Source organism: Archocentrus centrarchus, chromosome 6 (genome assembly GCF_007364275.1).
Source record: "Archocentrus centrarchus isolate MPI-CPG fArcCen1 chromosome 6, fArcCen1, whole genome shotgun sequence".
Lineage (NCBI taxonomy): Eukaryota > Metazoa > Chordata > Actinopteri > Cichliformes > Cichlidae > Archocentrus > Archocentrus centrarchus.
Genome location: NC_044351.1, coordinates 34,342,245 through 34,369,614, shown reverse-complemented (window position 1 = coordinate 34,369,614; position 27,370 = coordinate 34,342,245). Strand labels below are relative to the sequence as shown.

General features: G+C 44.6%; 2 protein-coding genes across 3 annotated transcripts; both read left to right on the top strand.

Moving 5' to 3' along the window:
- Window positions 1-234: 234 nt before the first annotated feature.
- exoc3l1 (exocyst complex component 3-like 1) lies at window positions 235-18,177 on the top strand. The gene is made up of 15 exons (XM_030730566.1): window positions 235-485; window positions 6,120-6,295; window positions 7,728-7,947; window positions 8,084-8,287; window positions 8,681-8,880; window positions 8,973-9,191; window positions 9,315-9,385; window positions 9,936-10,053; window positions 10,217-10,342; window positions 10,792-10,892; window positions 11,759-11,875; window positions 13,388-13,658; window positions 13,861-14,016; window positions 14,877-15,010; window positions 15,769-18,177. Exons 1-15 carry the CDS (start codon window positions 443-445, stop codon window positions 15,953-15,955), a joined length of 2,343 nt encoding a protein of 780 aa, XP_030586426.1. The 5' UTR covers window positions 235-442; the 3' UTR covers window positions 15,956-18,177.
- Window positions 18,178-18,646: 469 nt separating this feature from the next.
- On the top strand, window positions 18,647-27,237 carry prmt7 (protein arginine methyltransferase 7). Of its 2 annotated transcripts, XR_004020088.1 has the most exons (18): window positions 18,647-18,853; window positions 20,498-20,534; window positions 20,905-21,054; window positions 21,148-21,256; window positions 21,355-21,467; window positions 21,540-21,769; window positions 21,847-22,027; window positions 22,406-22,533; window positions 23,307-23,445; window positions 23,521-23,604; window positions 23,696-23,743; window positions 23,888-23,977; window positions 24,069-24,230; window positions 24,689-24,763; window positions 25,421-25,581; window positions 25,970-26,066; window positions 26,238-26,562; window positions 26,655-27,237. XR_004020088.1 is itself a non-coding variant. In XM_030731324.1 (17 exons), the coding sequence occupies exons 1-17, from the start codon at window positions 18,759-18,761 to the stop codon at window positions 26,394-26,396; spliced, it is 2,058 nt and encodes a 685-aa protein (XP_030587184.1). In that variant the 5' UTR covers window positions 18,647-18,758; the 3' UTR covers window positions 26,397-26,790. The 2 variants fall into 2 exon arrangements, 1 of the variants encoding a protein (XP_030587184.1); XM_030731324.1 differs by having other exon boundaries at window positions 26,238-26,790.
- The last annotated feature ends 133 nt before the right edge of the window (window positions 27,238-27,370 follow it).

The following is a 27,370-nucleotide window of genomic DNA, read 5'->3' as shown; positions in this document are numbered from 1 at the left end:
TTTGGGATTGTTTTGGTGTCTATAAAACCTTTAACAGCATTTACCATCTTCTCCACAGGCTCCTGAAAGCAGCACATCACCCTATACCCTCCCTTTCTCCCCCGCTCTCCCCACCCTCCGGCATTATTCTCTTCCTTTAACCCCCCCCTCCGAGCTCCCTCCCTTTCCTGCCGGCCTCTCAGCAGAGGATGTGTCTGGAGAGAGAGAGTGTGTGTGTGTGAGAGAGGAAAAGAGGAAAGCCTTCAGTAGAATGGATATGTGCCTTCTCTCCTCCACCCTTTCCTCTTCTCCTTCTTCTTCTTCTGCTTCTTCCTCTCCTCTACCTCATCAGGGTCTTCCTTCACTGTCTCCCACCAGCACTGTGCCCCGGGCACCCTCAGCGCCGGCCCTCGGGGGAAAAGGAGTCTCGTCGGGTGGACGGGCGGCTAAAATCTGAACTCCAATGTCAGCTGGGGATCAGCAGAATGGTGGTGACAAACCAGAAGGTAATGGGACACACACACAAACACACACACACACACACACACACTGCTTGCCTGTGGCCAACACCCACTTCTTCTGAAACCTCTTCACAGCTATAACCAAAACAAAGCTGTGCATGAGGCTGCAGTCTTACTTCTCTGTGAGAGAAATGAATGAGCACTCATCACTGAGGAGTCTGGCTCACAGTGATGGATTGATTTGTGGCGACTGATTAAATATTGAAGAGGACGGTGCCTGTGAGGTAAAGGATCCTCCCTGTGTCCACGTTTCTGCATTAAGTTCTTCAGTGTGTTTGGATATAAACTTTCATTTTCTCATGTGGTCCTGATGCAGTTTCAGACCTGTACATTAGGGTTGTTACTTATATACGTTTACATAATGTATATGCATATGCAGTGTGTACATACACATTTATACATGTGAGGGTTTCAAAGGTCCTGCTGTGTAACTGAAAGCTCGACCACAGCTGTTAAAGAGACCGTGGGGTGAGATTTTCACAGCTGCTGGTTTCAGTGTTTCATATCAGAAATTTCAGATACCCTGAGAAGAATAATACACAGATATAAGAGATATACATATCTACGTTTTGGAGTGCTGGGTTAAATCCCACTAGCCTGGTTAGCAAGCTGCTGAGATGCACACACACACACAGATACTTGCTAATTAGTGCCAAGTAACATAACACACTACATGAAATATAAAATAATAGATTGCACTAAAGCACAAACGTCATGGGTGGGCTGCAGGTTACATCCTTTGTCACATAATTCCAGTTAAAAAAGGTCCAAACAGCACAGACGTGTTTGAGAAGTTCAGTTCAGACTCTCAGATTAGCAGAGGTGAGGCCAGCAGACCCAAGGAGTCACATCCCCATCTTTAAGCTTTACCAGCATCCAAACTGATCAGTTTGCTCAGTTGTTATGAAACAGGAAACTATGCACAGAAAGGGAAACATTTTTACTACTGTATGAATGTATGTTTCTGCTGTAAATTTGAGCTTTTTAACATGGGACCCTTTGCAGATTCACTCACTCTTGGGGCTTCAGGTGGCCGTTTGGCACTTCTGCATTAGCCACATTTTTCTCAGCCCCAGAGGATGCTGCTTGATTATACCTGCTCAAATATGACAATCTGCTGCTTTTTTCTTATCATACATATATAGTAAGAAAACCATCTTTAAACCCAGCCATCTGAAAACATTACCTAAGATTGTCTCTCTTTGTGGGATTGCTTTCTGCTCATTTTGAACCAACTAGTAGATAATACATTGCAGCTTTAAACTTGTTAGCATCTTCACATATAAAACTAGTGTCCACTGAACATCAGCATTAATTAATTTATTGCAGTGTTTGCAAAACCTCTCAGAATCAGGCCTGTCAGCAGGTAACTGTTGCATTGTCCGCCACGCTGTTGCAGCAGTTTACATGACACGCATTGCTTCCCTGCATGTGGCTGATTGTTCCCCAGATCTGCTGCTGATGACGACGTTTCAGCACTTAGATTTAGTCTTACAGGGAGGCGACTCAGTGTCCCATGACCTCCTCTGACACAGAGACGCTGCTGTTTGAGTAAAGGAGACATCAGATATCAACACACGCAAACATACGCAGTTTTTAGGACCAGATTTACGAGGATGTCTGACTCCAGCAGTACCTGGGCTGTTAGTGCCTAATCTCTGCCTGCTGTATAATGTAACCTCAGTGCAGTTCTGTAACCTTTCAATCCCCACGGTCCCAGGAAGCCAGCCGACCCAGCACAGCACATTACTGTCTGCTGAGTCACTAACCAGGACATTATTCTGTTAAGACCAATTATGTTGTGTAATTCAAATTGAGGCAGTCATGTGACTAACTCTGTTCTAGCTGACTCACAGATGAGATATGATATCCTGCTTACCTGACAGGCTGATGACAAAGACTCTGCCCTCCATCGGGGCACAGAGGGCTGTCTGACTCAGGCTCGGCGGCTCGTCCCGCTCCCTAAACGCTGATTTGTTGGGTGATTTAGGGTCAGCCGGAAGCTATGGGAAATGTTAGGCCTTATCTCTTTATCATGACTGGCTTTTAATAATTATATGGTTAAAATATTCACAACCAAAGACTAGAATTCTGATTCTTGGCCCTGCCTGTGCCGCCCCACTGACATCACCTGCGCTTTTACCCAGGAGTCTGGGGTTCATGTTGTGCAAGAGGCCGTTTAAAGATGTTGAGATTTTCATTGGGATTAGGCAGGATTAGAAATGAGCACATCGGAGGGACAGCTCAGGCTGAGCAGTTTGCAGAGAAAGTTAGAGAGAAAGGCTGAGCATGTGCAGAGGAGTGGATGTATTAGACAGAGGACGTTGAATATGGAGCTGCCAGGCAGCAGGAAAAGACCTCAGAGAAGATTTGTGGATGTAGTGAAGGAGGACAGTGTTGGTGTGACAGAGATGGGGACAGAGCGAGATGGAAGCAGCTGAAAGACTTCATTTGTTATGTCAGCAGATCTGTGGGTTCAGACTTAGGGTCGGGAGAAGATCTCCCACCGAGACTAAACGAGACATAACACTGATCGTACACAAACCACACGTGTTTGCCAACATCAGCCATCTAGGTGCAGTGTACTTATGGGATGGCAGCTGATAACTCCTCCATGGATTTCTTTTAAACCTTTATTTGTTTACATTTATGAAAAGTTATGCATGTCAAAATTGTAATTAACCGTTCATGTTTGTGATGGAAGTCCGTATAAAGACAGCTATGAGTTCATTACTGCATAAAACTGGCAAGTTTGGTACCTTTCTTTATTTTATCTATGATTAGGATGATATTTGTCTGACTCCAGCAGTACCAATCTGTAATCTGTAATCTGAAGATTTATTTGCAAAGTGCATCTGTGATATTCTAATAAAGTGTGAATCATGGCACAGCTCTAAATGGGTGTTTTTCAGATTGTATCTGTAGTATCTTTCCTCTGTTCCTGCCTTCTTCACATTATGAATAGTCCAGCTTTAAAGATGAAGCGGTGTTAATAGTATAATAAGTTAAAGTTATAACACCTCTCTAAAATAAAGATTTCATAAGATGCCTGTAGTTTTTTCCCCGCTGAATGCAGCGTAGCTCGATGCTGAACATTCAGAGAAAATTATGGGGACTATTTGGGGGCAGCCTTGGGAGCTGTAACAAAATCAGAGTGTACTTTTCTGGTGCTGGTAAATGAGAAAGCAATAAAAAAAAAAAAACATTAAGTGAGGCAATCCATAATTGTTCTTGACAGGCGGCTTCCCAGCTGGGAACAAACCTCATCACTGCACATTTCTGCACAAGCATTTCTCTGAGGCAGAGCTGCTGTGACAGAAATAATGACGCTGCGAGGGAGGGAAGCTTCTCTCTGCAGATCCTCGAGCCAATTCCAGCTTCTCCTTCACGGGAAAGGTTGTGACCACATCTCAAAACTTCCTTCAAATCATTTTAAATCTGTGACATTTAAAAGGACTCCTCCAGTTTGTCTAATTATGAACAAACACTGTTCCCTGTAGGGAAGCAGCTAATCTCATGATGGTAATAGCCCTGAACTATAGTCCCACCCAGTAAGTACAGAACATTTAACATGTCGTGTTTGCTCACCTCCGCTGGCACTTTAAGTTTTATTACGTGTTTTGTGTGTTTGTCACAGAGGAAGTAGATCATCTTTTGCTGTAAAGAACATCAGAATACCATAAGTATCTTGTGTATTGTAGCGTGTTATTAACTCGTTCTCGAACAGAGAGCTGAGTCCTCACTGCTGCATACAGTATGTTGTTCTGGCTGACTGCAAGCTCTGGTTTTTTGGGGGGGAAAGATTAATGCTCCTGCACAGTGTAAACATAAAAAAAGTTGATGAACTTACTAACATTTATAGAAGTTGAATATTTTAGCTTTGTGCTATTTGATTGTCCTTACAGCTGTTATTAAGTGAATTCAAATATTTTAGTTTTGTCACTGATTTCAATTTTAGTTACTGATGTTTAACAAAGTCAAAACTTTTTGAAACTCTTGGAAGATCATTTTCATAATGAGGAGAGCATCCTTCTGTGCACTCCCTGTGTCCTGTAGAGCTGGGATGTCAAACATGTGGCCTAGGGGCCAAAACTGGCCCACCGGATGGCTTTGCCAAGTGTGAAAACTGCAGTGAAGTCATTAATTTCTCTCATTTTTCATTAAAATGCACCGCTCGTCCTTTTGTGGTGGTGATGGTATTACTGCATAGAAGTGAAATTGCCTGAAAAGTTAAATATATTTTTAAAATTAGACATTTTGTTTGAATCATATCTGAATGACCCTCCGTGTACCCTCCATGGAAAAGAAGACTAGAGGCTAAGATCGAGGCAGCACGGAGCAAAGTCAGTCAGCCATCAGAGTTGCAGAAACCTGTGATGAAGAAAACGGTGCCTAAGAAGTACAACAGGCTGTCGATCACTGAGACTGCCCAGCACAGGCTCACAGCCTTGGCTAATCACTTTAAGAGGTATAGCAGAGAGATAGAAGCCAGGAGAATAAATGTTCAGTGGCTAGTGGATCTAAGAGCAGACCACAGCAACCTCCCTGAACAGGCTCCAGTAACCATCACAGTGGCAGACATCCAAGAAAGAGTCTCAGATATGAAGAGCTGGATGGCTCCAGGCCCTGATATGATTCACACCTACTGGCTAAAGAAGCTAACTGCACTCCATGAATACCTGGAAGCACAAATGAACCAGCTGCTAGAGGCTAAGACATGCCCAGAATGGCTGAAGGCCAGAAGGGACCGGTCCCATCCAGCTACAGGTCAATAGCCTGCCTCAGTACAATGTGGAAACTCCTGTCAGGCATCGTAGCAGCTACTACAACACATGAGCGAGGTCCAGAAAGGAATTGGCAGAGATACCAGGGGAGGAAAAACACCAGCTACTGGTAGATAGAGCAGTCACTCAAGGCCAGACGATGTTTTCAATGCTGACCAAAGATATATTCTATGTATTTTATTGTTAATTGCCAAGAAAATTATAACTGTGAACTGGAAGAATGTGAAATCACCAACTGTAACTGAGTGGAAACAGAGACTAAAAAAGGTGTATATGATGGAAAAAATGACAAATGAAAACGGATCTTTTTAATCAGAGATGGAACATGGTTAAAGTATACCTCTGTCCTTAAACTATATACATAATAGAAAGTTTTGGAAACGGGCTCCAACAAAAAAGGAAATCTGTGGGGTTTATTTATTTATTTTTTCTCTCTTTGGTTTGTGTGGGTTTAATCACTTGTCTCTGGTAATGTTAATTGTGCAAACTTAAATAAAGAGTTCCAAAAAAAAGAAAAAAGTACATTGCATTTTTTTTTAGGATTGCAACGCTCAGCAGATCCGTGAATATATTTTTTTATTCCTTGTCGGTGCCTCCTGCATACGTTACACTTAAAGCAATTCAAAGAGTTTGGCAGAAACTTGTGAAGCTCACATTAGAAAGAAATGACCGTGCTGCTCGCTCCCTCCATGACGTCAGTAAAATCTTTAATAGTTTGTCGTCTCAGTCACTAGTTTCAAGTCTTACTGAAAACAGCGTGATATTAAACCAAACCTGTTGATTGGCTCCAGCTAATCTCCCCGCCTGATATTTGATTGTTCTGTTTTTCTGTCAGACATGCTGCCACAGGCTGAGGTGTGGCCAGAGGTGGAGAGGGCAGAGCGTTTGGCCCGCGGCGCTGCCCTGAAGTGGGCGTCGGGTGTTTTCTGTCAGCCTGAACATCTGGAGCGACTCGGTCAATACAGGAAGAGAGAGAGTCAGAGGACAGCCTCCATTCACACCAGACTGAAGGTGACAACACAGGCCGCCAATACGCATGAACGCACAATAATAGAGCAGTTTCCCATGAAAGGAACCTGTCCTTCTCTTATTTTCTGTTACATACAAAATAACCTGAGTAAATACAAAATGCAGTTTTTAAAGGATGATTTCATTTATTAAGAGGAAAAAACACCCAAACCTATCCTACCTGCCCCTGTGTGGAAAAGTAATTGTTCCTTTTGTTAAATCGTGAATTAACTGTGATTAGATGCATTTTTTGGAAAGCTGAGTTCAGTTTCACCATCCACACTCAGGCCTGATGACTGCCAGACCTGCTGAATCAAGAATCTGACAAAGTGACGCTAAAAGATCTGAGAAGGGTTACAGAGCCATTTCTGAGGCTTTGGGACTCCAGAGAACCACACATGGAGAAAATAGTGGGGAACCTTCCCAGGAGCGGCCGACCTACCAAAAATACACCAAGAGCATCCAGGACTCATCCAGGAGGTCACAGAAGAACCCAGAACAGCATCTAAAGAACTGCAGGCCTCACTTGGCTCAGTTAAGGTCAGAGTTCATGATCCAACAAAGAAACTGGGCAAAGATGGCCTCAAGGAGAAAAAACCACTGCTGGCCAACAAGAACACAAAGGCTCGTCACATCTGCTGACAAACATCTGGATGATCCCCGAGACTTCTGGGAAAATATTCTGTGGACTGATGAGACAGAAGCTGAACTTTCTGGAAGGTTTGAGTCCTGTTAGTCTGCAGAAACTAACACAGGGTTTCATAAAAGAACATCAGACCAACAGTCAGACATGGTGGTGGGAGTGTGATGGTCTGGAGCTGCTTTGCTGCCTCAGGACGACCTGCAGTCACTGATGGAACCATGAATTCTGCTCTCTACCAGAAAATCCTGAAGGAGGACGTCCGCCCATCAGTTCATGTCCTGAAGCTCGCTCAGGTTATGCAGCATGACGAATATCGAAAACACAGCAGCAAGTTGTGGAGCAGCCGAGTCAAAGTCTGGACTGAGATGCTTTGGCTTTAAACAGGCCGTTCATGCTGGAAAACCCTCCAAAGTGACTGAAATCAAACTATACTGCAAAGGAGAGTCTAATTACACCTTAAAATCTGTTTCACTCTTTGCTCTGTATGATGTCAGTGAGAAGGGATATTCCTGTCATCTTAAGCCCCACCCATGTGCTGATTGAACCTTGTGTTTACAAAAGGCAGCCAATCAGAAGAAAGATGGATTAAAGGGAAGGAAAAGGATGTAAAATGGTTTATTTCAGAAACAGGAACCCCTGAATAAAGTCAAGGATTCTGTTAAACTGTGAATCATGCAAAGCTGCTTTAGTTTGCTGCAAATGAGCAGAATAGGTCCCCTTTAAGGATATGTTGCTACCACCGCCATATTTTTAAATATACTTATCAATAACACTGCGTCCCTTTCTTTCCAGTCTATGGTCCAGTCATACCTGGAGGGGGTGGGCTGGGGTCTGGAGCAGCTCCGCGAGGCCCGGACTGAGCTGAAGGAAGTGTCGCATGATTTGAAGAAAGCTGGACTAGAGTCTGATCGAAACACGGAGGGGGGGAGATCTCTGGAGAGGCTGAGGGAGGTGTCTGCAAACCACAGTCAGCTCCTCGCCGCCGTCAGCAACCTGCCACGGCTTTACTCTGGTGAGTCAGCTGTGGGCCAGCAATGAGCATATTAGGGACGTGTGCCCACAGTGACGTCATACAGAGCCAAGACTGGAAAGTCATTTTAATTCCATATAAACCACCACCTTCACACACTCTCCATTGCCCTTTGCAGTGCGTGGCATGGTGCTGGAGACCGAGCGCCTGGTGGACTCCCGGCGGCTCTTGGAGGCCCACGCCAAGCTAATGGACCTGGAGTACTTGCAGGATGACATTCTGTGGCAGCTCAGCAGGGCTGCAGGAGGAGCGCTCAGCCCTGAAGACCAGGAGGTGGTGGCCAAATATTTCTCTGGAATCAGGCACCTGGTGGACGCGCTGGGTAAGGAGCTCTTTGGGAAATGGCTTCACGGTAAAATCAGTTTAATCGTTTTTTGTTAAAGCACGTTTTAATTGACTTAATTGCAGCTGCAGCAAACAGTTTGGTGCAGGGAAAAAGCTTCAAATATAATCTTTATTTATAGAACAAAGCAAATGATAACATTGGAGTATATTTAATATCCACCCTGTTTAAGGATTAAGCTTTTATTTGACTTTTCTAAAGCACAAACACAGAAGCGTACAGGAGAAGCGGTATCAGTGGAGGAGTGATGCTGGCCAATAGCAGCATTAATAAAAATGTCCAGATCCAAGCTTCAGGGGTCCTGATGAAAGCACAAAGTCTGCTGGTTGAAACCTGATCTCTTCACTCTCCACATCCGTGCTGCCGCTGCAGGGAAGGAGCTGTGGGCTGTGGTGAGCAGTGCTCTGGCTCTAGCCCGACAAAACCCCACACCGTTCGTCTCAGCTGTGAGGATAGTGGAGCGGGAGGAGGCGCTGGACCACACTCTGCTGGAGGAGAGGGGGGTTGCTGGAGGCAACAGCAGGCCCCTACCCCCTGGACGACCTCGCTGCTGGAGGGCGTGCTTCTTCAAGGTCAGCACCACCTGATCAAAACACTTTTACCAAGTTTGTCCTTTTGAATATAAAAAGACACGCTGTGCCTTTCCTCGCACTCCCTCCCTCAGGTACTAGAGGAGTCTGTGGCTGCGCGGTTTCGCAGTGTTTCCTATCTGCACACACGTGGCCCGGGCCTGGCAGGCCACCTCTCTGCACTGCAGCACGGCATCATGGCCGACCTGACCACCGTACGCCACCTACTGGAGCACTGCGTCCCGCCACACTACCGGCTGACCGGTGCCTACCTGAGGGCCAGCCACCGCTGTTTACATGCCCACCTGACACAGGTCAGTGAAGTAAACAATGCCACCTCATCGTGTACACTACAGATCCGTCTTCTGCTGTGCGTGTCACTTTTTTTAAACACTGACTGCTTCACTGTCCACATGTAAGTAACATTTGTGGCCTAGGTTAGCAGCTGGGACCTGGAGAGCGGGGAAATCTTCGCTGTGCTCAACTGGGTGCTGCACATCTACAGCAGGTGAGGCTCACGCTGTGCACAGAAATCTGTATTTTATCCTGTTTGCTCTTAAATAAATCGTGTTTTACAGAAGTGCCATTAAGGATAATTTACCATGAATTTGGACTTAGAGCAAAATTCACAAATCCTAATTTGTGTGAATGAATTCTCTTCTTGGTCTCGGTTAACCCTGCAGATCACCATGAACCTTCAGGTTCACTTTAGTTCACACTTTCATTCCACTTTCATTCGTTTAGCATTAAATGAGTTTTTCAGGTTGGTTTTAAGCCACACAAAGCAGCAGTTTGGGTGGCAGTGGCTCAGGAGGTAGAGCAGGTCATCAGTTAATTCATTACAAAAAACAAGTGGCACAATTGTAAACATATGGACTTTTTTAAAAAACCTTTTTAAAAAACCTTTAAACCTATCACCCCTTGTGAGCTCCACAAACCCACATTCAGCCAATAACATCACAAGAAGCTGTTGTTAGGCCACAAAGGGTCACAAAGAGTCTGCTCGAATTTAAAGCTTTAACCACTAAAAGCTGAGCGGGGCAAACTTGTTTCTGCAGCCCAGACATGATGGGTCAGCCGGAGCTGGTGACTGAGATGGAGAGAGAAGAGCTGGGACCCCTGATCTCCGCAGAGGGACTCGAGCAGCTGCAGAACAAATACGTGCAGAGTGTTCGGGTGAGTTTGTTCAAGGTTACACAAAATGTGACCTTTGTGAGGAGAGGCCCCAGAAATCAGAGCCCTCACATAGTAAGCAAATGTGTTACATTAAGCACATTCAATGTGTGTGTGTGTGTGTGTGTGTGTGTGTGTGTGTGTGTGTGTGTGTTTGCTGCTATAGAAGAGTGTATCTGAGTGGATGCACAAAGCTCTACAGGTGGAGCTGCAAGACTGGCAGAGGGATCAGGAGCCAGATACAGACCATGAAGGGTTCTACCAAACGAGCCTGCCCACAATCATCACACAGGTAACGAGTGCTGTAAAAACACCCAATAAATACAGCCACAGACCCATAATGTGGAACATATTTACACAAAAGTTTCTGTAATAAACCTTTAAATGAACATCTCACATGCGGCGTGGATCCTGTGCTGTTTTGGAGCTTACTCATAGAAAGCCACAAGGCCCCCCCCAAAAAGGTCTGAGGAGAATCCCCTACAGGATCAGCTAATTCATTTGTACGATAACTTTAGCATATTCAAAGTTTTACCTTCATACTATGAAAGGTGATGGAGGTTCAGGCCGTCCAGGGTGGGGGAGATAAAATTGAATTTATTTTCCAGCATTTTTTGAGCCTCTCCTCTTAAACTAACTTCAGGCTCCCTGCTCCCAGCATCCTGTGTGGAGTTAGAGTGGGGAGGTGGTAGATGTATTATGGTGTATATCTTGTGTGGATGTGTGTGGTGACTGTGGTAGATGCTGGAGGAGAACGCTCGGGTGGCCCTGATGATCGGAGAGTCCCTGCGAGATCAGACTATACAGATGGGACTGTATGAGATGGAGAACCTCCTAAACAGGTGTGTGTCCATGCAAGCTGTGCTCGTACCAGCCTGAACTGTACCTGCCTTTGTTTTAGCTGCTTAGGCCAGTTTACCCTGGTGAAGGTTCTTGTAGACCAGATAACTATGGAGGCTGTGCTCCTTTAAGCAGTGGAGTCCCACAGAGGTTACTTCTTCTTCCTCTGTGTGCTCCTAAGTTTGGTTGTGACTGCTATCCTCTCTCTCATGCTGCGACATGCGCTCACCAGCCATTTCATTAGGTACACCTGTTCAACGCCCAGGTACCTGTAGCTGTCCACCATTTCCACCTCCTCTCCCGTGATGTTAATGGGCTTGTTAGCAGTTTTATTCCTCCCTAAGTCAACCAACCAAGGTACACAGAAGAGCATCTCTGAATGCACAAAAATACATTGATCCTTTAAGCCGATGGGCAGCAGCAGCAGAAGACCACAGCACTCCTGTCAGCTAAGAACTGGTGGTGCTTTAATATGTGGAGGATATCTTCTTGGTACACTTGATGCTGACCATGTCCACTCCTTTATGACCACAGCGTACCATCTTCTGATGGCTGCTTCCAGCTCAAATCATCTCAAACTGGTTTCTTGAATGTGACAGTAAGTTCACTGTATTCACATGGCCTTTGGGATGTGGTGGAGCGGGAGATTCACATCGTGGATGTGCAGCCGACCAATCTGCAGCAACTGTGTGATGCTGTGATGTCAATACGGACGAAAATCTCTCAGGAATATTTCCAGCACCTTGCTGACTCTGTGCCATGAAGAACTGAGGCAGTTCTGAAGGGAAAACGGGGTCCAATTCAGTGTTTTTCAGAAGCTGCATCCTGCATTAATTGTGCGAATCATTACATTTCCATTAACCTCCAGGTTTCGTGAAGCTCTGGTGGAATTTGGGAAGGAGCATCGCGGGGATCTGAGCAACAACCGGAATAAGTTCTACCTCCACTATCTGCTGGCCTCCATCAGCAACTGCATCATCCTCAAGTAAGTTTCTAGTGGAACATCAGCCAAACGTTCCAAGAATGACTGGCCGTGCTCACAGGTGCAGGTGTGTGTAGATGTAAGCAGCCACCATACACACACACACACACACACACACACACACACACACACACTGGTTTCTGCTTGCTACAGGACGCACACACACTCACTGGAATCTTGCTCATATGAATCGATCAATCATTTGCCATTTTGGGGGCAGAAAGCAAAGGAGGAACTGGGGCTGCTGTGATTGGTCACTTTTCATTTCTTGCTCTGTGAAATTGTGTTCACAGACAAATATCACTGGATTATTTTGATGCTTGAAAACAGGGAAGCTCTGAAGTGAAGCAGCGCAGTCTCGCTGCATTCAGCTGCATGTGAGTGCTGCAGGCAGGGCCTTGATTTTCTATGTTTATGCTTTGGTCATAATCCTGATGCACAGATTGAGTTGTTATTACATCTAGTTAATAGCTCATTCTGTGAATGCAGTTTTTGAAATGTAATCATCAGTGGTGATGGCCTGTGTGTATCGTGGTGGACGTGCTGAGTGGCACAAAGCAAAGATGTGTGAGAAAGAAGGTCTGAGGAAGGGTGGAGTTTTGACCTGATGTCTGCTCCACCCATCAGCATGGAAAAGTTCAAAGAAGCAGACCATCACAACGCAAAGGTTTCAGCAGTGAATCCCTGCATACAGTATTTGCTCCTAGTTTCAGAAGCCTCGAAGCACCACGGTTTACCCTTTTTCACGGCTGCAGCTGCTTCATGTGCACGGATATATTTTCAGCCAGCATCTTCAGCAACCTCGTAAAGATGGTGGTCTTGCCACTAGCTCTCTGTCTCGCATGGAGGGCTTCAGAATTACGAAGGAGTTGCTTTATTGTGAAATCCAGAAAGTGTCAAAGAAAAAGTGAAAAGCAGCTCAAAATTCACTGTGGCAGAGATCAAAATGATGGCCTGGAAATGCTTGATTTGAAGGCCAAAAAACTATTTGTGTTTACTGCAGACAAAGAAAAGCAGGGAACGTCCATCCTCTTCCACTTATCCTGTTCAAGGTCGCGGGGGGGCTGGAGCCTATCCCAGCTGACATAGGGTGAGAGGCAGGGTACACCTGTACAGTTTGCCAGCCTGTCGCAGGGCTAACACACAGAGACAGACAACCATTCACACCCACATTCACACCTGTGGGCAGTTTAGAGTGACCAATTAACCCCAGTAAGTGCAGGTCTTTGGACTGTGGGAGGAAACTCACACAGACACGGGGAGAACATGCAAACTCCACACAGAGAGAGAGAGAGAGAGAGGCTTCAAGGTGGAATTGAACCCAGGCCTTCTAGATATTATTCCAACTGTGAGGCACCACGCCACCGTGCTGCCCAGCAGGGAACCTGGAACAATCAAATGTATGCAGCCATTGTTAGACTGAGACCTACCAAGTCACTGCAGTGAGCAGGCAGGCTGATTTCAGCAGCAGAGACCTGTGTGGGCTCAGAGTCGCTGTCTTCACTGTCGATGCAGGAAGTCCACAGAGAGCCTGCAGCAGCAGCAGTCGTCCCAGTCGGCCGGCCAGTTCTCTCGCACTCCTCCAAACCCTCTGGCGGCTCTGGACCGGGCGGTGCGACGGGCGTGCCGGCTCGTGATGGATCAGCTCTTGTTGGACTTGAAGCCTCTCCTCCCGGGCCTGTTCACCCGACCCTGGCTGGCCCAGGGAGACCCAACACCCAAACTTTGCCGTGTTCTGGAGCGTCACCTGGAGCTGTACGGGCGTGTTCGTCCTCCCTGTCGGCAGGTAACCGATTCAGAGACTGGTTTAGTTGTGTTACTGTATAAATGCTCTGGAGGCTAACCAAAGAAAGTGTAACTAATATACAAAGACAGATACCTGCTGAACCACAATAAATAAATAGAAACATGCATAAATCAGCGTATGTGTATTTTCTACTGTAGATCTACACCTCACGTGTTACCTGCTCATTTGTATGTGTGTGCAGCGTCTGCAGGAAGAGGCCCAGTGGCTGATGGTGGTGGAGTACGTCAGGGCGCTGATGCAGAAGAGGCTGGCGTGTCGTAGCGGCGAGGAGAGGAAGCAGCTGGCTCAGCAGATGCTTCAGGACGACCAGCTGTTCAGAGAAGTCTTCCACAGCCTGGTGGATACAAATATTATATTATTATTATTATCACTGTCACTTTATGCACCACTAAGCAGCATCACGAGTACGACAGGAGCTGCTGTTTGAAAATGTGTTTTATTTTTTGTCATCGATCAAGAGTATGGAAGCCCAAAAGGGTCGATATTAACTACATTTAACAGATACAAAAAAACATTTTAAAATAAATAAAAATGAAATGAAATGGAGTCAAATAATATTTTTGAAATAAAAATCTCCCTGGCAACATAAAATGAAAATGTCATTAAAAATTTTAAAGTAAGAGATTAAATACACAAAAATGTTGTAAAATAGAAGTCATGTGAATTAATTTGTCATTGTGAAATAAAAAAGAATTAGATAGAAATGAACATAATTTATCAAATATTATATAATACAATAAAAAGATTTTAAAAGACAATAATTTAGAAATAAAGAAATGGACAAAGTTTAAAAAAACAAAACAAATTTACAGCATTATGAGACAAACATGGACAAAAGGTAGTTGGTGAAATAAAAATGTAGTAAAATGAAAAAAATAAATAAATGAGCTAGTAGAAAAATCATTTTTAAAGGAGGTAAAATAAGTTTGATAAAAACACACTGAGGAGAAATAATTCTTTAATTGACAGTTTATTTCATTTATCGCTTTAATCATGTGACTATTTTATTATTATTGATTGAGTGATTTAACACTGAGAACTTTGGAGCTCCATTTAAGATATTTTTATACACGCACAAGTTTAGATACGTTCCCATTGTTGTACACACGTGATGGGTTAATTGAATCTGTTTCCACAAAGCCTTCACACCTGTGTGCGCTCCATCACTCACAGCATCACACCTGTCTGTCTGAGCAGGAAGGTGAGGGGTCAGTGCCTGAAGTGAATCCCGTGGCCTTGATCCCCGTCCTGGCCGAATTCATCCGACTCAAAGACCCCACCATGCTCACCCTGGAGGTGTCCGGACTTGCAGCCAAATATCCTGACATCAGGTAATCAGCACCTCCTCCGCCCTGACTGCTGCTTATAATGTAGCTGTTAAGCTTGATGTTTACAAAGAATTCATACCAACAGTGCTAATATATTCATACAACATAAAGCTGCCATAGTTTACGTCCCTGAATGTCGTTGGTTTCACAGCAAATGAAGCTGAAAGAAGTGACGAGTGCTCAGATTTAGCCAGTTCTTAGGCAGCCTTCAGGTTGTGTCTGAGATGGATTCATAACCAGTCATGTTTTTCAGACGACAGAATGCCGGCTTGTGATATTTAGTATCACTGAGAGGGACGTGAGTAAGAAAAGAGGTTTTTCAAGAGCATCCAAAGTCTGTGTCTTCCTTTGGTGAGCATCAGTAATAAATACAGATTGTTAGATGCAACTTTATTGTTCTATACGTCTTAGAATATGGTCCAAAAACAGGCAGCCTATCTGTGCTCGTGGACCGTACATCTTTTTTAGTCTTTGCTGCCTCTCAGACTGTTAAAGCCCAGCAGGCTGCAGCTGAAATAAGAACAACACTCAGAGCTGTGACACTGAGCCCGTCGAGTTAGCACAGTCAGCATTTTTGCCCGTTTCCTTCCTCGTTTCTAGGCTTTAGTAATATAATAAGTCTCTCCAGTCCAGAGTGTTTAAAGCACACACACATTCATACAGCACTGTTCCTCTCACAGACACACACTCCTGCTTTGCCTGCATCGGTGTCCCTCCTTGTGAGAGTAATCTAGAGGAACATGTTGTGTTTGTTCTCTCAGCGACGAGCACGTGTCCGTACTGCTGGACATCCGTGGCGACGTCTCCAGGGACATCAAAGGGGCCGTGCTGGATTTGCTGGAGCAGAGCGCCCCCCCTCTTCCGGTCGGATACCGACCCATCTTCACTGACATCCTGGTGCCTCCCTCCACCATGGCCTTCTGCCTGCCAACTGCCAAGTGTGCATAGCTGCAGGAGTTTCACGTTAAAGTCGGGGAGGAGCAGCTCTCCCACATAAACACTTAAAAACAGGACTGAGCACCAAAGGCCTCGGGGCCTCGGGGCCTCGGGGCCCCGCTAACGATATCTGCTGAGCTAGTGGAGAGTGATATACATGAATGTATTTCTCCTCCAGTGTACGGGCTCTGAGTCGGTGACTTGCTGGTTCAGGTCTGACGTCAGCTGGGAGGTTTTTTTATTTTGTCTTTTTTGCCGTAAATCCTCTTCTGTGCTTTCAGAAGTCGCTGTCAGATGTTTCTGCTGCAGATGTTACAGGATGTGGACGTTAACAGCTTCTCTAGAGTCCAGTAACATTTGTGCACTTCATGCACTCCTTTTAGCCCCATGAGGACGGTTTATTTCTCTAGGGGAGAAACAGTTACAGCTTTTCTGTGGACAGATTTTCTTTCCTTTCTCCCTTATTTTATGATCCAGGTGAAAAAAAACGTTCATGCACTGTGACATCAGCTGCTCTCTGAGCCCTGTTTACAAACATCTCTCTGTTTATTAACAGTTTATTAACAGTAACAGCAGCCAGAGATGCTGTCAGCCCTTCCTGAATATGTGACGGTTAATCAGCGACTTCTGAACCTTTCTAAACAGATTATTTATTCACATTTATTATTTTTTATCCACATTTTTCTCCTGCTGAATGTCCATTTACCATGACAGTGAATTACTGAAGGCAAAGAAATAAAAACAGAAACCAATTTAGGGACTGAGTGAGGAGGGAAACCTCAGAAAAACTGAAACATATCATTATTAAAAAAGACTCCCAGATTTACCAGAAAAACCTGGAAGTTTTATGACACAAAAAATTCAAATTTATGAGGAAAAGTCAGTTTCCAGACAAAACTGTCAAATTTATACTAAAGTGTTTTTTTTAAATCAGGCAGTGGTCACTTCCCTTTTCAAGGCCTGAAAGAAGTTTTTGTATCTAAACTTGTGGATCAGTAACTCGTGAAAGGTTTTCCAGTCATATCATTACAGGAGACAAACTACAGACTCATCCTCCAACATTTTCTCATAAACTTGTCGAGTTTCATCTTCAGTATTCAGACTTTTCTAACCTCTGGTGGTCCTGATACCCTGTCATATTATTACAGACCAACGCCCGTAAAGAGTCGTTAATGTTAATCGTGTCCTAACGAGGTTTTTGCTTCAGGTTCAAAGTGACCCTCTAACTTCAGCTGAACTGCCCTGTTGACCTCTGTGGGGGTTTATGATAAATGCTAAAACACAATTTAACAACAGCACACACTGCAGGCTGACTTTGTACTTGTGCATTACCCACTGCAGGCTACCGGTTAATATTTAACGGTTAAATGTTGTCATTTCTCCTTTCTGTCACTTTAAAGGGTCAGCCCCCTGCTTCCACTGACAGCACTGAGCAAACAGAACAAACCAAATTTTTTGTTTTTAAATAAATAAATAAAAATTGTGAGAAACCCCTTTTAATTGCACCCAGTGTTACATATTAGATATCTTTAGGTTGTTTTAGGTTATATAAAGACTTCCTATTGGGGAAAAAAAAAGCCACATTTAAACATTTTTGGGGCATTTTTGGTCCAATTTACTGTGCAAAGAACAGACAGGATAGAGCAGATTTGTGAGTTGATTTTGAATTAAATTGGCTCATAATGTGGATATGAGACTGAAACCCAGTCGTTTCTATGGTAAAGTAGAAATTAAAATAAAGCATAGCCCTGATTCACAGGATATGGAAACATAAAGCTTTCAAAATGAAATAAAAACTGAAAATAAGATTTTAAACCACTGACAGTGAGGAGTTAGGGATTAAACTGAAGTGAAAATATTAAACAGACTTTTGAATGAATAAAAATAAGACATGATGTGATATAAAAGTCTAAAATATTGACAGCAAAGATTAAAGTAAAGCAAAATATGAAAATAAACACAAGGGCATTATGAGACAAAATGTTAAAATTAAAGTGACGTTAAACAGGTGATAATTTAGGAAAGTGCAGACTATGAAAGAAGAAAGTCTTATTGCACTGAAATAAAGACGAACGGGTTTTTCTTTGAGGTTCTCCAACTGTGAACGTCCTGCCAGAGGAACTCTGGTTCTTCCAACATCACATTAAAAAAAATTCTGCTTGCTTGATGTTTTTTTTTTATCTCATTTTTAAAAAAGTATTTATTGTATTTATGCAAATAAAAAAATCAAATCAGCTGTTGTGTTTTGTTATTTCAGAGGACATTTTTACATTTTCTGGTTCAGCATCTATAAAGTACATAAACTGTGTTTAAATAAATTCTTCATCAAGTAAACTCATCTTTGTATTTTAATTACTAAAAGCTTTCAACAGTATTACTAAAACACGATGGATGGATACTATAAATCCATTAGCTTTCATTAAATTTCATTTTCATAATGACAAAGTCTGTTTTTACTAATTATAACCGTCACTTTTGAAATCATTTATATCTCAAACTGTAACTTTTTGTCTTTTTTTTTTTTCTAATATTCGTCAAATGTCATTTTTATTTCTTAATTTAGTTTTTCATATGACGGATTATTATTTGTAAACTTATTTGATAATAAACATTTAATCGATAACTTCAATAAAGAGAAAAATACAAAAAAATTAAAATATCAGTGACGCAATCAGTCATGTGACTCAGAGTTTGTGACGTTGCGTGTAAAGATGGCGGCTTCCTTTGGAGCAACGCTGTTTCTGTGATCCTGTTTACTGGGCGACCTAAACCAGCGTTGATTCAGCCGTACAGCTTTCAGAGCGCTGCGGCGGAGATGAAGACCTTCTGCGGGAGAGCCAACCCGACCACCGGAGCTTTAGACTGGGTGGAGGAGAGCGAGGAGTACGACTACCACCAGGAGATCGCCAGGTACCCTCATTGGATTTGTTATGATGGGTCCAGAAACCAAATCTCCAGATGAAGTGTTTGTGGCTCTGTCGGCTCCCCTGAAAAGAACACGCGGAGCTCAGAAACACGGAAGATGGTTTCCACTCACTGATGCTGTGTGGAAGACCGCTGATGCCAACAAAAGAAAAAAAAATGTCACTGTTAGTCATAAAAATTATGAACTTAAAAATCAAATGAATATGTGGAGATTTGACTAGCTGAGATATAAAATCACAACAGAAAAGATGGAAACAAACTGCGTTACAATTATAAGATATGGGCAGAATTTAGAAGTTGTATAAAAACTTTTTTTAATTCAACATTATAAACTGAAATCAAAACGACATCCACATAAAAACTGAAAATTGAGACAGAGTAAAAAATGTCTGTTTAGTAAATCTTAAACAGATAATGAATATATATTTTTAAGTTGTATCTTCCTTCTTTATCTTTTTCTTAACTTTGGAAGAGCTTCTGTTTTAGTTACACTCTGTCTGATTGATGGTTATTATTGTTTATACACTATATTTCCCAAAAGTATCCACTCACCATCCAGATCACTGAGTTCAGGTGTTCCAGTCTCTTCCACAGGTGTATAAACCAGCACCTGTGCATGCAGACTGCTTCTACTATCATCAGTGAAAGAATGGGTCGCTCTCAGGAGCTCAGGGAATCCCAGCGTGGTACCGTGATAGGATGATACCTGTGCACAGAGTCCAGTCACTGCTAAATATTCCACAGTCAGCTATTAGTGAGATTATAACAAAGTGGAAGAGATTGGGAACGACAGCAGCTCAGCCATGAAGTGGTAGGCCACGTAAAATCACAGAGTGGGGTCAGTGGATGCTGAGGGTCATAGTGCACAGAGGTCACCAACTTTCTGCAGAGTCAATCACTACAGACCTCCAACCTTCATGTGGCCTTCAGATCAGCTCAGGAACAGTGAGAGCTTCATGGAGGGGTTTCTATGGCAGCTGCATCCAAGCCTTACATCACCAGGTGGTGTAAAGCACGCCGCCACTGGACTCTAGAGCAGCAGAGACGTGTTCTCTGGAGGGATGAATCACACTGCTCCATCTGCCAATCTGGGTTTGGTGGTTGCCAGGGGAACAGTACCTGTCTGACTGCATTGTGTAAAGTTTGGTGGAGGGGGGGTTATGGTGTGGGGGTGTTTTTCAGGAGTTGGGCTCGGCCCCTTAGTTCCAGTGAAAGGAAATCTTAATGCTTCAGCATATCAAGACATTTGGATCAATTTGATGCTCCAACTCTGTGGAACAGTTTGGGGATGGCCCCTTCCTGTTCCAACATGACTGCACACCAGAGCACAAAGCAGCTCCATAAAGACATGGATGAGCCAGTTTGGGGTGGAAGAACTTGACTGGCCTGCAGAGTCCTGACCTTTATAGCTGCAAAGGGTGGGCTGACATCATGTTGGATTAATTATGGGATGTTACTCAGGTTCATGAGTGTGAAGGCAGACGAATGAATACTTTTGAAAATATAGTTTCAAAATGATTATTTTATTGTCTGTGGTTTAAACTGCTTCACCAACATATATTTATCTTTTCTGGCTTGAAATGTGTGTTTTTTTTATTTAAAATGTTCATTCTTGTGTTGGTCTTTCAGGTCCTGTTATGCAGACATGCTGCATGATCACGACAGGGTAAGAGTTGGAGAAAAACTCCCGTCACTCAGCATTCATCTTAAAACACCACCTGAATTTTGAGGCATCATCTAAACTTAAATGTGCATAAACCAGGATCTGATTTACAGTCTGAAAGAGTCCTCCTGTAGACTTCAGTCCAGGAATCAAGTAAAATCATGTCTCAGGACAGACCTCTCTGTAACAGGAGGTCAATAATATACCCAAGTACATGGAAAATAAATCTCCTGTCCAGTTTGACAGTAGAAACAATACTACAAATATTCAGAGATGGAGGGCAGAAAATTTTATTTTTTATTATTTTTATTTTATAAAATTTTAACAGTTAAAGCTGTCAGTCAGCTGACACGTGTCCCCTCCCCCGCTGCAGAATAAGAAGTACTACGAGGGCATCCGGGCAGCCGTAGCCAGAGTAAAGGCTCGTGGCGAGAGGGTCATCGTCCTGGACATCGGCACCGGAACCGGCCTCCTGTCGATGATGGCCGTCACCGCCGGGGCTGACTTCTGCTACGCTGTGGAGGTACACGTTACCGATCCCTCTCCGGGCGGCACGGGTTCATTTCCCTCCTGCGGGGGGCAGTATTGTAATAACGCTCTAATGGTTTTTCTGCAGGTTTTTAAGCCCATGGCTGAGGCGGCGCAGTGCATCGTGGAGAAGAACGGCTTCTCCGACAAGATTAAGATCATCAACAAACACTCCACAGATGTCACAGTGGGACCAGGTCAGACACTCATCTGTGTTAATGAATATCTGACCTCATGATGACCACACATTCATGAATTCTCGTTTGGTGCTCAAACCCTAACCTTGTGTTTCCAGATGGAGATATGGAAGTGAAGGCCAACATCCTGATCACAGAGCTGTTTGATACCGAGCTGATCGGTGAAGGAGCCCTGCCCAGCTATGAGCATGCTCACCAAAACCTGGTTCAGGTGTGTGCTCTCACACTTCTCACACATCCATCGTGTAACCGCAGAGTCTGAGAGTCTGATGTCACCCTACAGGAGCGCTGTGAGGCCGTCCCTCACCGGGCCACCGTCTACGCCCAGCTGGTGGAGTCGGAGCTTCTGTGGAGCTGGGCTCAGCTGCAGCCGGTGGAGGTGGAGGGGGTCCGACTGGTCCCTCCGCCCGCGGTGGGCCGGTGCGCCGGAGCCCACGCGGTGTGTGACATCCAGCTGAGCCAGGTGTCTCCGGCTAGCTTCACCCCACTAGGTCCCGTCTGCAACATGTTCACGTAAGAAAGGACAAACTTGCTCTCATGCATCGTTTTCATCCACATCCCTCCTCCTGACCTCCGTCCTTCCCTTTCAGTGTGGATTTCAGCAAATCTGTAAGCAGCGCCTTCCAGGTCCACTCCTCCCAGTTTGTGGCTCAGTCGAGCGGTCGGGCACAGGTGGTTTTGTCCTGGTGGGACCTCGATATGGATCCCAGTGGGTCTATAGTGTGCACCATGGCACCCAGCTGGACGTACCAACAGCCAAAGATGGCTCCAGTGAGTGACTGATCTTATGTTTAAACCAGTGACATTTTTACCATGAAAGCATCGGGCTGACGTGCTGCTGCTGCGAGCTGCAGTACTCTTCACTGCGCACAGTCACCACAAAACTGGCAAATTCTTCATGGTGTGTTCAGCCCAGCATGGAGCACAGTGTGTGTTAATGTTTGTGTCAGTGCACATCTCTGCATGCATTTTGTGCGTTATTGTGAAGCTGCAGGGTGACCAACACAATAAAGAACCCAGAAATACATTTTTTTTTAACTGTTTTTACCCATTTAAAGGCATTTTGTTAGTTTTGCATGTTGTGGATGATGTGCTGCGTTTAGTATGTGACCTCATCAGTAAATCATCAGTCACTGTTGTGTCTTCCAGTGGCGGGACCACTGGATGCAGAGTGTGTACTTCCTGCCTGTGGAAAGCCAGGTGACAGAAGGGGAGGAGCTGAGCCTGACGGTCTGCCACGATGACTACAGTCTGTGGTACAGCCTGCAGCCTCGCAGGTACACCTTAGCTCAGGAACGTGGAGAAGCTTCCCCACATTCTGTTCCATCAGACAGACACACATTTGAATGAATTATTTAAGGACCTGCAGTCCTGTGAAAAATGAAGTACACCACGTGATTCATCAGCCTGTAGAAGCTCCTTTAGCAGCAGTAACTTAACATTATCAGTGTTTTACACTGTGGAGGAATTTTGGCCCACTCGTCTTTATAACATTGCTTCAGTTCATTGAGATTTGTGGGTATTTTTTGTGCACAGCTCTCTTAGCACCACCACAGCTTTTTAATTGGGTTGAGGTCTGGACTCTGACTCTGACTGGGCCGTTGCAGCACCTTCAGTCTTTTCTTTTTCAGCCGTTCTGCTGCAGATTTTCAGCTGTGGTTGGGATCATTGTCCTGTTGGTGTCCCAGTTTGAGCCAAGCTTCAGCTGTCAGACCGACGGCCTCACTCTAGAATACTTTGGCACACAGAGGAGCTCACGGTGGCCTCAGAGACCGTAAGGTGCCCAGATCATCCTCCCTGTGCTGACAGTTGGTCTGAGGTGTTTGTGCTGATATGCTGAGTTTGGCTTTCTCCAGACGTGCTGCTGTGCATTCTGGGACAAACATCTTCACACTGGTCTCGTTTGTCTTGCTGTTTGTTCTGATGCAGCTTTGCAGACCTGAGCTGTGCTGCCATCTTTTTAGAGAGAAGAAGCTTTCTCATGCCGACCCTTCCAAAGCAGCCATACTTGTTCAGTATTTTTCTAATTGTGCCATCATGATGGTTTCAGCCAGCGGGACACACAGACTGAGGCTCCTCCCTCTCGCCCGTGCTGCACCTGCCAGGCTCACCTGGTTTGGACTCGGCCACGTTTCGGCGAACTCAACGACAGACAGCGTACAGAGAGCTACGTCAGTGCTCTGCGCAGCGTAAGTGAAGGCATCGAGACTGTCTGTGCACGTTCACGAATACGACTGTGGTCTAATGAGCCGTGTGAACTTCAGGTCGTGAGAGAGGACAGCGTGTGTCTCAGCGTCAGCGATGGAAGTCTGCTTCCTGTGTTCGCTCACGTGCTCGGAGCCAAGAAGGTACGCCGCTCTCACCGTGTGGTGTCTGTAGCTTCGTGGGAAACGCATCACACCTGTTTTGACTTCCTTGTGTGTCCCTTTTTTCGCTCAGGTGTTTGGTTTGGAAAACTCAGGAATGTCTAAACAGGTTATTGACGAGGTAAAGCAGAAGCATTTTATCTTACTGCAAACTTCTTGTTTAGCTCGTCATTTTGATGAAGAGATGATCATAAATTAATGAATGGCTGAAGCTGTGCTTTATGTTACTTAAGTCCAGAATGGTTAGCAGCAGGTTTCTCTGCAGGTTTTGGAAGCCAACTCAATGAAAGGAAGTGTTGATCTGCTGGAGATCAGGCCGGAGCAGCTGAGCAGTAATGATCTACAAGGAGAGCAGGTACCGGGGGGGGGGCATGAATCTGTGTTCTTCTAATCTAACACAAATGTGTCAGTGAGGGGGGGGTGACAGTTTGGCTTCTCCTGTACAGATCTCAGTCCTGCTGGGTGAACCCTACTTCAGCACCAGCCTCCTGCCGTGGCACTCCCTGTTTTTCTGGTACTGTCGCACCGCCCTGGCAGGCCTCCTGCGGCCCAGCGCCACCATCCTGCCCTGCTCTGCCTCCCTGCACGTGGTGGCCGTGGAGTTCCAGGTGAGACTGTTTTCATTGTATAAATGCGGGGTGATCAATACGTTCCCAGAATGAGGCCCATAAAAGTGAAAAACTCTGAAACCAAATCTTGTTTTCAGGATGGCTCTGTGGAAATCCTGCTGTGACCACTCTGCAGCTAAAAGCTGTGTTTTCAGAGCGCTGTGGGTCAGCAGTTCATAATGTTTGCCTTCAAACACCTCCGGATGTTTGACAGTCTCACCCTGGGACACAAACTCACTGGTGCATAACCCTGTGAACCCTGGGAACGTCCAGACATTCCCAAGAAGACGATCTTGAATGGGAGACTGGCTGAATTAGAGAGGTTTATTATTTGTGTGAGCCTGTCCCCAAAAACCTTTAATTAAAAAGCCTTTTTATAGCCAAGGATGTGCAGAAGGCTCAAAAGATCTTACATTTTAATTAAATATATTTTTTAAAGTCATTTTTCTGTCTGGTAGGATTTGTGGAGGATTAGAGCGCCGTGTGGATCGTGTGAGGGCTTCGACGTCACGCCCATGGATGAAATGGTCCAGGTAAAATTAGATGATTTCATTGGATGTTAGATTAGATTTTGCATTACTTGTTTCTCCTTTCGTGATATCGATTAACGTTTGCATCAGGATGAAGCATTATCTTTTAAATCCATGTGAAACGATGACGTCTGTGGTCATTTTTATTGAGCCTCACAGTGAGGACGCTCCACTTTAGCTCCGTTTGATGAGGTCGATCAGCTTCTGGGATTTAAGGTTTCAGGAAGGAGACAAATAGTCACACAGAGGAGTTTCATGACCTCTTATTTCATGTAGTTTATTCACAAACCTGATGAATCACTTCAGGCTGCAGAGCTTCAGCCTTCAAAATCCAAACAATCATAAAACAGTTCATCTGTCAGCGGTGTTTCTGTGACACACAGTGAGGAGAAGAGTCAGGACTGTGGGAACTAGCAAAGCCGTCTGAAACTGTCATTTCAAGTGGATCAGGCTCGAAATCTCATCGAGGGCGAGCCTTCACTTACAATGTTTAATACTTTAAAAGAAAGATTGATGAAGTATGAAAAGGAGCAATTAAGGTTACAGGAGGCGAGTCAGTCAAACCTGAAGCTAAACCTGTAAAGCACCTGTAGGTGTCACCTGACCGCAAACTACTCGTTCTTTAATGAAAGAAAGAAATCAGCTCTTCTGTCCCCTCAGCGCTCTCTGGATTTCCGTGAGTCCCGTGAGGCGGAGCCGCACCCCCTCTGGGAGTACCCTTGTCGGGCTCTCACCCAGTCCACCGCCGTCATGACTTTTGACTTCACACAGTGCATCCCTGAGCAGCCAATCAGCAGCCAGGGCTCGCTGCCTTTCATTAGGTACAGATACTTTGATTTCATCGTTTTCATATCAGGTTTGATCTGAAATATATTATATGACAGTCTTTCCATCGTTGTGACTCTCGTGCTGACCATCAGCGCCTTGTTGTCGTTTCCTGTCTCCATGTGTTCTCCTCTCCTCCCTCCCTGATCCGGGTTCTGCCAGAAGCTTGTTCCTGCCAACAGGGAGTTTTTCCTTACCACTGTCTCCGAGTGCTTGCTCATGTGTTGTCTGATTGTCTGGGTTTTCTCTCTCGTGTTGTTGTTGTGGTTGTGCATTGATGGTGTATAAATAAAACGGAATTTCTCCTGCATGCGATCATTTTGTGACAGATGCTGCAGAAAGTGAGGTTTTAAATTCAGCTTTAAATTTAAACGTGTGTTTCAGGGAAGGTCGTTGCCACGGTGTTGCATTGTGGATGGAATACCAGCTGACAGATGACATCACTGTCAGTGCAGGTCTCACTGGACCAATCAGTGAGCAGGTATGTGCCTTCATTCACGGCTTTGTTTCCTGACTGAATGAACTCTTCGTTCTTTACCACGTCTGCTCTGATGGAGTGAACTTTGATGTCACCTGTCACCACATTAGAGTGTGACGTTCAGGGACACGGTGGATTTGTTGGGTTTTATAGATGTTCCTGTTTCTCCTGCAGGGCGACTGCGAGTGGAGTCGACACAGGAAGCAGGGCGTGTACTTCCTCAGGTCGCCGTGGGAGAGTTCAGGGGACGGCAGGGCCGCGGTGTCGTACAGCCTCACCTTTGAACCCAGTTTAGGAGACGTTAGGATGGACTTCAGCGTCACGTCTCAGTGATGTCACCGACTGAACAACTCGTGCTGACATCACTGCGCTCCTCCCACCTGGTGCATTATTAACACGTTCTGTTCTGACTGAAGGTGCCGCTTGCTGTTATAATATTTCATTATCTCAAAGACTGTAATGTAAGCATCATCATCGTCACGCTTAGCCAAGATTCAGGGTGAGGATGTCGCTAATTCTAAAAAAAAAGTCATGAAATTGGAAATCATGTATTGGATCACTTAAAGCAGTTTTTTATCCTCGTTACAACAGAGCGTCGTGTGCTACAGGTGACCAGATGTCAACCAGCAGGTTCAGTCTAGTGAAGCCAAATATTACAAGACTGTATTTATTGGATATTTGTGAATGATTTTGTTACAGCCGCTGAAATTAAACCTTACTTTATCCATTTTTTTAATGTCACAGTTTCTGTGAAGGAAGTGTACTTGTTTTAGAAGAGCGCCGTTTGTGATACTAATGAGGCACCTCCATCCACCCGACTGAAGTTGCCCAAATATAAGATTTTGTGACTTCCTCATTTTCCCAAATCTCTACAAAGACGATGTAACGTTGGCTCGACCCAAACACGTTCAGAGAACGGCTCCTCTTCCTGCTCTGTCGGGATCAAACATTCGATCATCTTCTGTAAAATTTTAGTCTTTTTTTTAATGTCCATCAGTTTCCTAAAGAACACAGGGAGTTCAACTAACTTTATTCATACAGTTTGATCTGAAGTGGCCGTTTCCCTTAGTCTAAAAAAGTACCTTCATATTTTATTAACTATTAATTAAGTGAGGTGTCTGAAGAAGAATAACAAATTTGTCTGTTTTTCTAAACACTGCTGTTAGAAATCAGGGAAGGACGTGTGTGTGTGTGTGTGTGTGTGTGTGTGTGTGTGTGTGTGTGTGTGTGTGTGTGTGTGTGTGTTACAGCAGGTCACAGAAGGCAACTTAATACTGACCATGACTGACTGCTACAGTGAAGGACCC